At 46.4% G+C, this 14,863-nt stretch overlaps 1 protein-coding gene across 12 annotated transcripts in view; it reads right to left on the bottom strand.

Annotated features, from left to right (window-relative positions):
* Positions 1–14,863, bottom strand: part of LOC135389107 (tensin-1-like) — a 160,725-nt gene that overhangs the window by 74,754 nt on the left and 71,108 nt on the right. Inside the window, exon 1 of one of the 12 annotated variants that reach the window (XM_064619096.1) lies at positions 13,278–13,739. The exons of the other annotated variants lie outside the window; for them this stretch is intronic. Coding sequence (XP_064475166.1) covers positions 13,278–13,289 — 12 coding nt within the window. The 5' untranslated portion in view covers positions 13,290–13,739. Of the gene's footprint in view, positions 1–13,277; positions 13,740–14,863 lie in introns of those variants that run through there. 12 annotated transcript variants of the gene reach the window in all.

The following is a 14,863-nucleotide window of genomic DNA, read 5'->3' as shown; positions in this document are numbered from 1 at the left end:
TCTGCATCTCCATTCATACCCGGTCCATTAAAATATGTTGAGTATTTGATGAGTTTGTGTGTAAAGGTGCATCTTTATTCGGACCCTCGTATTTGCCAGACACAGGAGGCACACCTCAGATATCAACGAAGTCCACAGCACGTCTCTTCAAATTTACATATTCTATCAGAATCCTCTTTGTAAGATGAATCCAAGCAGGGCCTCATCTCACGTTCATATTCACGGTTGGATTCGCAAAGACGGCCTTAATTAGAACCAGACAGTATTACCACCCGTGGGCATTTTTTTTGTATTTGTTTACGGCGCGAACACTGCTCTCTTTCTGATAATCATACATTGACGCTTCCCAAGTAGCACAATGTACTGAAAGTCGAGTGCAATAGGGGTGGACGGGTAGGTGAACGGCCTTGAACAGACTCGTGAATCTACAGAACGTTGATAAGACACATACCGTCCACCCCTATTGCACTCGACTTTCGGTACATTGTGCTGCTTGGGTTGCGACGAAACGCCAGAAGAAGAAAAGAAGAAGAAAAAAAAAACGAAAGAAAAACTCAGAATAGCTGCGGCATAATCAAGACAAAAGGTATACGGAAGGGTTGAAGGTGGTCGACCATGACGGCGTAGATAAGACAAGAAATTCCCTGTTCGCTATCTCCCCTATTTTACTGTTCATTGTACGTTATTGATTTCTTGTTCCTTCGTTCAGCATAGAAGAATTTCTCTTTTTCTTTTTACAGGTCCCACAACGCAGTCAATATTCCGCAGAAAACTAAGCCTGATTTCGTGCAAACCCAGCGTTTTCGGTTTAGGAGTAAGTCTGTTACGAGGTCATATTTTTCGTTCAAAGCGTATCAAAGCTACCTTCCTGCAATGCCGCTGAATTTTTTTCCCGCTCGACATTCTTGTGAGGGTGGCTCTCGAAAAAAGAAGGTGAAAGTGGAGGTGCCAAGGAAACGACGGAAGAAGCTCCACCTGTTATCAGTCATTTATATCTGGATAGGTTCCGTCTTTTCTTTTAGATGAGCTTTTTTATTATTCGTGTCCGGTTCAACCCTGACGACCTTGAGCATCTTTCCGGACCACCCCAAAATGAGGGGGCGCCAACAAAATTGCGCAACAGGTGACACGGCGAATCTTTTCCAGGGCACAGCCGAAGTGATCGACGAAGGTGCGCAGAGCACGTGCGTTGTATACCGACCAATAATCGGATATCTGTGTCGCAACTATATGATGAGGGAGCGGACCGGGCGAAGAATTCATTCTCCTTCAACAAAATCGTACAAAATCATCAACAAAACCATATTAAACGTCTATCGCGGAGCAACTTGTACCCTGCCACTTACTAACGTCCCGGATCGCACCGACAAATGAAATCTCACGGTGTTGTTCTGCTCTTTTGACGCGCTGGAGCACAAATACGAAAGATACTTCCCAGGAAGACGGGGCAATTAACTTCACCTCAAAACTGACTCGGGCGGAATCGGGTTTTATTCGAAAAGTGTCCGATCGTGGGATGTCAAGATCAAGCTCATATATTCCTGTTCAACACCTACACATCTGCAGCACTCGTCACGATATTTCTCGTACACATATGCGCGTGCAAAGTTCTCGCAGAAAGAAAAGAACAACTTGGTCCAAACCACACTCCGAACTGGCATACAAAGCAACTCTTGTGTAAACGTTGCGCAGCTGTAGGTACACACAACGTGTACTCAATCCCCAGTAAACGGGGGCTTCATGTACATCACTGAAGTGACGTGTTTTGGCTGCCAGCGTTGATGTGTCTGCTGAACGGGCGGATATCGTCGAGGTCTTAGCTACATTGCGTACGAGCTCGTTGCTGTCATAATGAATACGATAACAAAAGGGTGTCAATTGACGCCCGTAACCGACAGCAGTGTAGAGTTTCATGAGAGCTCAGATACTGAATACTTTGTATCGAGAGATGTTTAAGTATAGCGATGCGCTTTGGCGTGCAGCTTGATGATTATACGAGTGCAGGTTTTGTTAGGGTGGAACATTATTCCAGCCAATGTCTGTCCCCGCCAGGAGCACACAGTCGACTGTATTGGGATAAACCCGACTTTTTTGTACCGAACTAACTTCGCTACCTAGAACAAGAAAAACAAAAAAAAAGCAAAAAGACGACGAAAATGCTGTAATCAGGCAGCTCCTTCTCTGACATTCATGTATCTGGGCCTCCACTCTCCTTGGTCCCGTCCTGCACCTTTTCTTAACACGTACGTATTATGGGCGTGGTCGGGTGCGAGGTTCTTTTGCCGAGCCGATAACGTCCGAATTAAAGAATCACAAAAGTTGCGTATGTGAAAGGCATTTCAAAGGAAAACCCCGAGCATGCGCACTTTTATACACCACTTCACGCGGGAATTTCTACAAAGCCTCAAAACCACCCGACGATAAAGACGACCAGCGGCGGGGGAATTAAGCCTCAGAATCCGGAGGAGACACGAAATACGCGACAGTTGTTAGAAAGAAAGCGTGCGGTGAATGTGGCAATGCGAAACGTGGAGGTTATGTGAGATACCTTCTTCCACCTGTGACAACAACTTCCCCACCTGAGGACACAAGGCTCAGAGTTGAATAGCGCCAGTTTTACGATGTGCCCAGCTATATTGACAGCGTGGGTCCCGCTTCAAAATAACGAAGCAAGATCGGTGGAGCCACGCAGTGAGACATCCGTGATTCAAGAAGAATACCGCGCAAACGAAACGCTCTTTCTGCGAAAGTCCCTTCTCGAATTCCGATGCTATGCAGTCTATTACGAACTCGAACCCTCTGGTTGTTCGTGCATTATTTATTTAGAACCCCACAAGAAAGAACAGCTGATTTGTTACTGGCGGTCTAAACGGCTTGGTCGTTTGAGGTATACAGGGTGTTCAAAAATAAGCTTTCACGAGCGCTACGCAAACACAGCGATGACAGGAAACCGGATGACAACTTTACGCTACTTGTGTAAGAAACAGGTGCTGCTAATTATGTAGCACCCGTTTCTTACTCAAGGAACAGAAAAAGTAGCACCAGTTTATTTTTGTTCGCCTATTTATAAAGTGCTAGTGAAAGCTTAATTTTGAACACCCTGTATAACGGGTTCGTCCATGTTAGACATGGTAAATGAATTCGACGGCGCCCCATCCCATAGAACATTATACATGCGACCACGGGACAGCAGCGCCATACCTTGCGCAGTTTTACCACAGCTGACAGAGAACTATACGATATCACTGTAAGTATTTTTTACCAGCTCATTGGTGGTAGCCAAGGTCGTGCTGAAGACTGGGAACTGCTAGGTTCGAATCCTATCACCGGCTGTTCTGTCTCAGGTTTTCTCTGGGTTTTCCGAAGACTTTCCAGACGAATGTTGGCACAGTTCCCCCTGAAGTCGGCGAACCCTCCCCCTCAACACAGAGAAGAGGCCATCCAAGAATTCCCGCCTAATACCAGTTATCGGATTAAAGACGTGGGTCAGCTGAATGGCGTTATGCGCTAATGGGACTTCGTGCAACCAAATTAGGCGAAACGCTACTTACCCGACCGACCTCCCACTGCTAGTGATTGAAGTCTTCAAGAAGCACCCTTTACGTTTCCAAATCAAGGTCTGTGTGATATCACTAGCAATGGTGCGAGTCGATTATTTTCGAACAAAAAGTTTTCGTTGATTGATGAATGGATGGACGGATGTTTGTGATTTAAAAAAAAAAGGAATTAGTTACCCCTATACGGTATAGACTATAGATACGGAATAAGGCCAGCTCAACTACATGAAATCATCAGTACACACATTTTTCGTGCGAGAACCGTACCGTATCTTAACCGTACCGTACGTACGACTCAGTGCCCTGTTTCTTTCTGCTTTACAACGCTATTTGGGATCTATTTATAGGCATGCACATTTTTTATTGGACACACGTTATGAGATACGTAATGACATAACGTACAATAATAGAATGGGTGGATGCGAGTTTTTCCCATGAATGTCTTCTGACAATGACAGCTTCTATAGAAACTTCTTCAACCCCGCACAGAGTAATCTTAAAAGCAAACCGACGACCCTCCTCTACAGGTTAGTACTCCCTCGATTTCATGCTCATGATGGGAAGAATGACTCTTTCAGAGGGTGTGACACTCACAGTCATCTGGCTGTTGCGGTTGTGCGAATATTCGGATTTTCGGAATGCCGAAGCGAGTACTTCTGTGTTCGAGTCGAATATGGAATGTTTCTTCCAGTCCGACTATATTCGCCAAAGCTGCACGTCTGCCACAAGTGAAGGTACGCTACACGTTCATATGCTGCATTACCGTACAGCCCTAAATTATTCATGTCGCGCATATCCATATCACGGACGAAAAATATTCTTGTTCTAAGGCACAGTGAACGACAGGCTTGCGAGGCAATGCTTCTTTACCGTCGAACGGCGTAAGCCAGTGCGGTTCCGTTTTCAGCTTCAACTTCACCGTATGGCATTTCAAGTCTAGCGCGCAAAGCAAGAGCAGAATGAACGCGATGAGAAAGAGATGGCACACCACTGTTCTTGTACTCTGACTTGAGAGATGACGACGTCGTAAAGCAGTTGGTGGACGGTTTAGCCTGAAAGTGACCCCGTCGAACATACTTTCTTCAAATTGCCCGGTGCCGGCTGTGCTGTCTGGGTTTTTTTCCTGGGTTTTCCTCAGACGCTTTCAGACATATGCCGGCACAGTTCCCTTAGAAGTCGGCCCAGGACGCACATTCCTCCAGGGCGTGAGTCGTGACGTTGCCCACATACGTGAGGCCGACAACGGCAAGCCCTATCACCACCACCACCACCACCACCATTCTTCACATTCATCGTTGTTTGTGTCTCGAGGTAATCACAATGGACTCGCATTCACTCAAATCATGTTATATTAAAAAGAGGAAAGATATTTCGTTTTTGCCAGAAACTCGGTAAAGGGAGGAAACATCCCTCGCACTCACTCAACAAACGAGGAGAAGGTAACATTCACCAAAAATATTATTCTGTAGAATGTACACAACCCCGGCTGACGAAGGAAATTTAAATTTCACAGCTCGTCGTTGTTATCGCGGTAGTGCAGCGGCAGTATAACGATCGGGTTAGACGAGCCAGGTAAAGCGTGGTCCTTTTAACGAGGAAAGATGAATGAGGAGGAGAGCCTTCAACAACCCCCACAAAGACCCACACGTGCAGAGTAGTCAGAAAAAAAAATATTCCGGGAGGGTTCTACGGGAGCTATACGTGGGAAAGAGGACTCGTTTTCTCTCTCTCCCAAATGCACTAGTAAAGGTACGATCTCGGGGGGTTGAACACTCGAACACCCCCTCTGGCTACACCACTGCGTGGTCCCCATAGGTCTGGCGTCATTTCCGGTCGGTGTGGGACACGCGACCGGAAATCCCCTCAGCCATATGACACGCGCCCCGCGTAAACAGGGCAGCATATAGCTGTATGGCTTGGAAGTTGGAACGACTTCCAAATGAGGAAAGTAAAATAAACAGAGGAGGAGGAGGAGGCTTGTCTCGAAACCAACTACGGTCACAGACGGTATTTGAAGCTTTCGGCTCGTACAAGCGCATTTCTATAAACGTTTGTTTTATTCATTCATTTTTACTTCCTAGCACTGGAAAGAAAGCTCCTTAGCTCGTCGAGACTGGTGTATACGAAAAGTATAATAGCAAAGCTGAGCACCTTATGAATATGATGTGTGTGTCACGTTTTTTGGGTCAGAAGCGGTAAAAACGATGGCTCGAGAACTGAGCTAGTCGGCAGCAAGATTACGCGAACCATGCATAGCATAGTGGGCTCCCATTCGTATGTAGAGAGGTAGCAAGCGAGCTGGTGGTATAGATCCATAACTTAAAAACCAGAGACTATGGGACAAAAAACGACAACACAGACAAGGTCTGCCTGAGTGAAAAAGTAACCACTTATAGAGACGAGAAACAGGCTTCAGTTAAGGATTCCGGAAACGGCATAACTTGGTACGTTTTATTCGGAAAATGCTATACGCGGAATACATATGGCGTTTTCATCCAAGATATCAAGATGGTTGAATGCATTACGCGTTTCGGCAGCGAAGTCCTTCATATACAGGCCGTTTCAATCGTTGAAATATTACGTTCACACATAAAGGTTCAGGGGAGTTGTATCTACGCAAAATATCATGGCAGTCTGTATGAGTGTGCGCTCGGGTCACGCATGTGAGCCATAATGGATCTGCGCAAAAAGGAAGATACTTTATTTGGGCGAGAGTTCTGAATTTACGAATGGGCCAGCGACTCAACCAACTGACACGATACAGCTCCCAAACATAGAAGTCGTAAGTAGAGAAAGGCTAGAAGAAAATCTGGGAGAGAGAGTGATGGGGCAGAGCAAAGGAGTTGTACGGAGGCAAGACCCTCTCCCAATGTCCAAGTCCGGGAGGCGCCATGATCGATATTTTGGATTGAGCCGGATTCCGCCACAGCCTTTCCACGTGTGAAGACCACGACCTACTAGATTATAACGACCATGTCAGGCACACCCCTTCTATGCGCCGCATTTTTGGAAGGTAGCGGTGGCGCTTCTGATCGTCCCAGTTATTGCTTCCTCAACTTCTACAATACTTTGTACTTCAGCTTACCTTAGTATTTCTGTACAAGCGATGGACGTTCCACAGATGTTTCATTCTGAGGTTAATTATCATCATCATTCTACGCGTTTTCATAGGGGATATCGCTGTCGTCTGCTACGGTAGTCGTACACACGCTTCTGCGCGTTCAGAATTCAAATTTCCATCGTCCAATCGTGTTGTGCCGATCGGTAGCGCCCCTGGCGGGTCGTGCGGACAGGCTCCTCATAGGGTTTTCTGATTGTGACGTGGTCGTTATAATCTAGTAGGTCGTGGTGAAGACCAGGCACGTTCGGCACAATGGTATCCAATCCAATGCAAGCCGCTTCCGCTTCCGCTCTGCTCCGCGTGCCATGCCGTGTGCGAAGTGTGTTTGTTTTGTCTGCCATCACCTGTGCGCTTGGATTCTCTAGGGAACGAGTATCGTACGGTTTAAACCTTGTGCTGCACAATGAAACAACAGCACAGGGAACTCGAAGGAGACACCGTTCGTAACACGCTAGGCCTACCGTATCGATCATGGCGGCTCACATGTTGAGATGCTCCTCTTCGATGGCTTGCTTTCTAGTTATTATGCTCCCAAAGGTTATTATGTTGCAGTTCAGTACAGGTGTTGCAGTCAAGAAACGCGTTTAGGTTAAGAGACGTCTCTGTCGTGAAATTCTAGATGCGTCCAGCACATTTCAGCTCACTTAAAAATTATCAACAGGAAAAATCAGAAATACAGTCAACCCTCTCTTTATAGGGCAGGTTTGGGACAAGTACTTCCCCTTCCTCACTTCAAACCTCGATTTATGAAGGATTTTTCCGGGAACGTTAACCTTTCATAAATCGAGGGTAGACTGTATATATGTTACGAACATGAAGGAGACTTCCTTCCTTTCGTGCAACCACACGAAGAATCCCCGTCAAAGCGTCTGTGGTATTCGTCGTCCAAAATACACGGACAAGAACAGGAGCAGTCTCTGTTCTACTCTCATCTATCTTAAAAGAGCAGTCAAAAACGTTTATGCACTCTGGGTCGTCTCTCAAATATGCGCCATACGACGACGACGTCCTAACGAGCTCAAAATATAATTCATTGTGAGCACTTTCATAATGCGATTTATCGCGGTGAAATTACGAATAACATTTTCTTTGCGATGCACGGGGCGTATAGCGCTTATACAGTGGAAAGGCTTCGTTTTGTCGTTGATGAACTCTTCTTTTTAATTCCGCGTAAGCAGGGCGAAGCGTCTGTGACTGACGTCCCGTGGACGATGATGACGTGCCTTGCTGAGAAGCTCCCCAGCACATCCGGGACATTTCATCATATAGCCGATCAGGGCTCATGTTGACGGACCTCCTCTACACATGTGTAGCAATCAACGGTACAGATGGAACAGCAAGAAAGGAGCTGGACAACTTCATTGGGATCTGTGACATTCGTCTGCCGGTACGGATTTGAACCAATCATCTCCCGGTCTTTAGAACGGTCTTCGAGCTACCACAGAACGATCATTCACTCAGCCACGATGCTCACATCAGTTACCAAGACTGGGAGTCTTGGGAAGCGTGCACACGACCTCCTGTTTCTCGACCTTTCATTTCAAAATCATCCACGTTACACGTTTGCTTGAGTATGTTACATCAACAATGGAACCACGAATCAATGTCGCGGCGAGCATAATGTGCTGTAGAAAGCACGTTTAATGAAAGTGACATATCAGTAATTATCTATAATGTGCTCTAATCTGCAACACTATAGTGCGTGTAATGCAAATAAAAAGAAAAGCGTGGGTTGCAGTCCGTTGGATGTGTTAACGAGTCCAGTTTTTTTTTTTTTTTTTTCAGATAGTGAATTTGATCGGTAGGTAGAACAAAAGATAATTTTCACGATAACGATATCTAAGCGTGTAATAAATCTTGATGCATGCCACTGATCTCCCGAGTAGGAGTCTATTTCTTTCCGTTTCATGACATATACAACAAGAAACAAATAAATCGTGACTGTGATATATGGATTGTAAGGGGAAACCCGTACTTCCCGCGGCTGAAGCTTTGGGGCATGTAAGAATAAGACCGCATTAAAGCTCAATCGGTGAAAGGAACGCCAAGAACGTTAAATAGTCTACTGAGATGTCTGGAAAACGTTTTTGTCCCTTTCCCCTCCTTCTATGGCAGCTGTCTGAAAGTTTCATTGTCGACTTTCTGAACCACCAATGAGGCAGAAGCACTCGCGGTAATTAAAATAAAGTGTTGTCTTACAGGAACACACAACGCAAGTAGCAAACAACACCAAAGACGGACCGACTATTCGAGTCCATTAAAGTTGACTTCACCCGAGAAAAAAAACACACATCAAGGACGCTCAACATTGTGAGGGCTTTTCCTTCTTTCTTCGAGGGTGCATTTCGAGAAGTCAAGTGATATCCTCTCGCTCTCTTTCGCGCCTCCACCCACAGGAAAGGCCACATGACCTGTGGCGCCGCCTCACAGTCGCGAGACGAACTATTCTCTACCCCATACTACGCAGGCTAACTGCATATTATGGCTGAGCACCCAGGCGGCGCTTTCTTCGCATCGCTTTCGTCTATGGTTTCCGATGCATCGCGGTGCATCGTCTTCTGTAACATGAAAGCTACGGCAAAAGAAAAACTGTTTAGGACTTCAGAAAGGTGACGCTGTCTGGAAACTGCACAACAACAACAATAAATGATGACGATGTGATGGGGAACTGGAAACTGATGTAGAAGGTGGTTGCATATAAGAACCTGCGAGTTAAAGGAGCCAGTTCCTGTGGGAATGTCTTGTTTTCTTTATTTATGGATTTGCCAGTCGCAACCAGATGGGTAAAACACTGGTAAATACATGTGGTGGTGTTAACCTCCAATGAAAGTTGGTTCCTTCAGCCAGGGGCGGATCCAGACTCTGTTTTTTTTTTGGGGGGGGGGGCAGTTCCTTTATTGAAGCGCGTAGTGGGGTAAGAGAGAGAGGGAAATACAACGTATAAACTGACATTCTGGGGGGGGAGGGGGGCGGGCGATCGCATCCGCCACTGTCTTGAGCGCGCGTCATACTTTGCTTTCCATCCACCTCCTGCACGCGCTTTTGAGCAATACGTCTCCGCCCAACCGCATTTGACGCCAACAATTCCCCGCGTATTTTCTCCAGTTCCGCAGAGGACATGACGAATAAACAACTGGCGCCCTGACGGGAAACAGATGCCCAGCGTCCAATTTTAAAATAGCTCGCTCTCGAAAATAGTTGCTCCAATCGACTGGCAAATTTCTCATGGCGCAGATGCAAATATCGGACAGTCTAGTTTTGTTCGTTTGCATCGAAGGCGAAGACTTGTCAGACAAGCCAGCCAGTCAAGAAACGGCAGCCCAGAAACATTTCACGCGTTCACAACGACAGTGTCTTTGCGTTTGTGCATCGAAATTGACTACTTGAAAACAGAGCCAGTGGCCTGTTACGAGTGGATTAGAAGAACAAAAAAGGCTCGTTGGTGGTGAGCCTAATAGGTACTGGGTTCGAATCATATTATCAGTTGCGCTTTCCGAGGCTTTCCCTGGGTTTTCCGGCACAGTTCCCTCTGAAGTCGGCCCAGGATCTGATACCTCCTTGTCTCCTTCCTGCTGTTCTCTATCTGCCCACCGCTAGCCAGGTTTGCGAGACAGTGGTAACAAAAAAAAACGAAAAAAAGAAACGACGATGATGATGATGATGAATTCAAAGAAGCCATTTTCCTTTAGAGGGTACGTTGCGGCCTCCTCCAAAGACCCTTCGTAATTCAAAGTAATTGAACGTGTAGTGAAGTCGCTCAAATTAGCGATAACAGCGTCTCCCTGGAACCGCCCATTTCGCATGTTCCTTTCGATATATTAATCAAACGGCGATTCTGAGATTGCAACTCCCGATCGGTGGTGTGACGTGTATCAACGTGCGAGAGACTCGAAAGTGGAAGCCTTCTCGTAAACTTTTAGCGTGTCTACTTACTTTCCTTATGCTAGTCTACGAAGCGATCAATGTGAAGGTTATGCTTTGCGTACGCTTTGCGCGTCTGGACCGTACATCGGCACTCGGCAGCTGGCATGGTACAAGTTAGTTATTTCAGAACCCTTAGATGGGCGAAATTAATCCATAGATCGACGACTGTGGTGATACGCATGATCATTTTTGAAAGCCACGAATAATGACAAAAGAAAAGAAATTACGAGTTAGTTGGGCACGTAGTCTTTGACGATGTACGTAACGTAACGTAACGTAACGTAACGCGAAGAACGCTTTTGCTCTTATTCAGAGTAGCTTCACCACCCTTACGTCATCAGCAGCAACCGGGGTTGCTGGGTCCGCCACTCAGCTTCCAAGATACTTCCGGCATGGGCGATGTCTCTCATCCGAGAAATTTGACGACGACGCCGGAGATACTTGAATGTTGATGATTCGCCGCTAATTGGCTCAAGGGCCCCGAAGTGAACCTCCTTCAATAAATGGCCGGCGGCCCCCTGGTTCAAATTACGCCAACTGTTCCCACTTTAGAAGTGGCTCTATAGAGGCCACAAAGGTTCAGTAGCGTTGGTTGTCGCCATATCGACGTTCCAACCAATAAACGTTGGTACTTTTTTTATTCCGCGTAAGCACCGCGGACCAACTGGCGCCACGAGCGGCGTACAGACGTCAACAAACGGAGCAAGCAGGGCGTTTTGTACGAACCCATTTTCCAAAGACCCCGAATATTCGTGGTTAAGCACATTTCCGCGTCGTCACATGTGGGCCGGACGTTGCATTCAACTATGACCATCCTTTCGGCCCCGCAACCAGATTGGTAGAAATTCGGGTTTTTCGTGCGGAACATTTTGACGCGGTAATGGTGGCGTTCGAAATTTTTATGTTCGGCTGGGACTATCAAATTACATCTCCGCGTATTTTTACAGCCATCTAGGTCGACGTGTATCCACAATCGCTCGATATGTGTGCTGCGAAACAACCAGACCCCCATACACGATTCCGGCACTGACGCAACCCTCGACAATCGCCATGTACTCTCAAGTTGAGAGCTACGGACCATACACTGAAAGACACTGAAGAAACCGCCGACAGGTTCTTCACAGTTCTGGATAAGCACTGTCCCCGATAAGTATCTCTCGTCTCAATGGGTAGTCCGATAAAATACTCTGGGGACTACGTATACTGAGAGCCTTTGGAACTGGCGAAAAACATGCGGTGATGAAACCTCTTCGGTGATGTATACACGACCTTATTTCCTTTTATCTCAATGCTTTGAGATTACAGGAACAGATAACAGCAACAACATCCCGAAGCCAAGCAATACATTTCTTTCCGCGGAAAACGACGGATGTCGTGGTGGCACTTCCCCACAAATTCGTACATCCGATGGATATCCTTGAGATATCCATCGAACATACGAAGCCGTTAGGACATTTACATCCTGAGGATATTCGGTGTTGTTGGGGTTATTTCGTTAAGGAGAGGTTCGCCCTGGCTGTTTTGCTACTCCTAATGGACTTGGCTGCGTAGCCCCATGGGAACGTCATCGAGGTTTCCATTGTGATTGCAATTTATGTCGTTGTGAGCTCGACGTCGACGGTGCTCGTCTATTTTATTATGGATTGTTCGATAATAACGAAACTACATTTAGACTATTGGGCAGTAGAACACATATTCGGGGCGGTGTTCGAGGGGTACACTTTTTGTAGCTATGGAACACATTTGTAACCACATTTTGTCTCATCGCAAATTCGGGGGATAAAAATCAGTCTTACCATCCGGATGATATGGCGTAAAAGGGTACGGATTCAGTTTTGCTCATGATCACAGTTGCCTCGCCGCTTAACGCCACGAATTATTATTATTTCCTCGTTATAGTATTGTACCGCGCAATAGGCCGATTTCTTATCAGGCGATGCTGATTTCCGCGCGGGTTTTATCCTGGTCACACTAGATGCGTCTCGACGTCGTACGGCGGGTATACCAACATTGGATCATGCTCTTCTCCAAGGTCATGTCCAAGACTCAGATGGATTCGAACGCTGTCGTTTTCCCTGGGATACATTCTAGATGACATAATTCCTCGTGAAGTCGGCCCAGCAGGACGCATACTAAGCCTCCTTTCCATCTGTTTACACCGCCACACTGTTGCATCGCGCTGCTGATACGAAATAAAGAAAAAAGTCGTGTTTTTCAAGAACGCATATCTCGTGAAGGAATGCGCAAGGCGTGTGCGAATATTCAAATCTTTCGAATACCGAAGCCAATAATTATATATTCGATTCGATTTCCGAACCAAAAACGGAATTCTTTGTTCGAATTTCGAATCGAGTCGATGTTTCTTCCCACCCGAATATACATTCCAATAGTTCCGAATCTGCGGAGCCGACAACGACACAAGAGAGGGCATAAAACAAAGTGAACGCTACTTCATATTCTGATCCGTGTGAATATATGCAGTTTCGTTTTCGTTTTCAGAAGGCAGTCCTCAGTGCAAAGTAGTGAAAGATCGTCATTTCCAAATAGCACTTACGTGTTTTTGTGTATTTTGTCTGTGAGTACTGAGAACTCTTGGTAAAGTTATTCGTCCGTGGGACAACGTTTGCAACTATTTTGCCGTTGACTCCAGGTTTATGAGATGATGTCTGGCTTACCTGTTCCATCATTCCAGTCGGAATAAATCGATCCAGATAGAGATATCTGATAATGCTTCGCTCACGGATGGATTCCTTTCAGACTTTGCCGAATCCTCTCAAGGCGTTCATCCGTCACATTCGTTTCACACGAAGACGTCCAGATACGCGCATAGCACAGCGTCCGTGCCCTATCGGCTACATCGACAAGGATAGATTGTCATCGCAACCACTATAAACGACGTCAGCCTTCACAAAATAATCTTCGTGTCAAGACTGTAATATCATTTGCCGAAGAAAATGTTACTGCGTCAGTCCAAGTACGGGTGCCGTCAGACAAGATGTCACACGTTCGCTGGAGAACCAAAAACACTGGTCCTTACGTAACGTTCTCTCGACACGCCCAAGCTCACAACAACACTTTCGACGCTCTTCCCTTCGGGTCACTTATCATTTCATCGAAGCACGATAAATAGCGATCCAAGAACGAGAAAGGAAAAGAACTCGTCTGCTGTCGCCAGTCGTTTTATTTGCCAGCGTCCGCTTTCATTATCAGTACAGCGTGATAAGGGGAGTCATTTTAACAGACACGATAAAGCCCTCTCGACGACGGTTCAAAGAGCTAAAAGAACCAACCTCTGCTTTCCTCAAGGCGCCGTGGTTATTGTAAATTGCCATTTTGAAAAGAAAGAGGTACAATCGTCTCGACACGAGAGAGTTTGGTTATATTCTTGCCTCATGGTTGTTTATCTTCCACTCCAGCGTTTAGTATGAGTGCCTGGAGGGAGCTCGTTACGCATGTATTTCTATGGGCGTCAGAAGATTTCCTGACATATGGTGTTAGCCTTATCAGGAACGTATCCGTGGGATCATTTTTCCGGCGACCATAAAAAACACATATAGCCGTGGGTGGTGCCGAGTGGGGGGAGGGGGGGGGAAGCAAAGCGCGTGCAATCCCCTCACCTAGCTTCCTGGAGACGGACGCTGCGGACTGTGCGAGTGTTCATATACTAACATGACATCTGAGAAGAATCATGACGACCTACGAAAAAAAGTACACAATTTTCGCGAGTGACCTTGAATCTTCAGGGGGAGGCCACACATGACTATAGTACGCGGTCCTAAAATGCAGTTTCGACATCGCAGCTCGCTATAAAGTTTACAAGTGCTGAAGACGCTCCATCTCTACTCTTGGGTTCCCATATACAGCCAGCACCTTGACCACATCGTACGTTATATTGTTCAAGCGGTCGAGAGTAGATTTCATTGTAGCTCCTTGGGGTGCATATCTTGCGCAGTGCATGATGATGTGCTCCGTGTTTTCCACGGTTGCACACATTGGACAGTTTGCTGAACTAGCCCTATCGACTTTATGGAGAAACTGTCGGCCATACGGCACGTTCAGGCGAAACCGATGCAAAAGCGTTGGTCGCGGTATGAGGGACAGGACACGGAACCTCAGCTCCGGGCCTATCTGGTGAAGCAAGGATGAACCGGCTTGTAACCATTGCCTTCTGCATGTGTCTTTGTCAGCAATATCAACAGGCGTCATTAGGCGAGTTCATGTATGTCCCACGCACTTATACAGAGGTGTGGAAGCGGTCTGC

Source organism: Ornithodoros turicata, chromosome 3, assembly GCF_037126465.1.
Source record: "Ornithodoros turicata isolate Travis chromosome 3, ASM3712646v1, whole genome shotgun sequence".
In the NCBI taxonomy this organism is placed as follows: Eukaryota; Metazoa; Arthropoda; class Arachnida; order Ixodida; family Argasidae; genus Ornithodoros; species Ornithodoros turicata.
The sequence above is the reverse complement of the archived record's forward strand: the minus strand, read 5'-3'. Positions and strand labels throughout refer to the sequence as shown.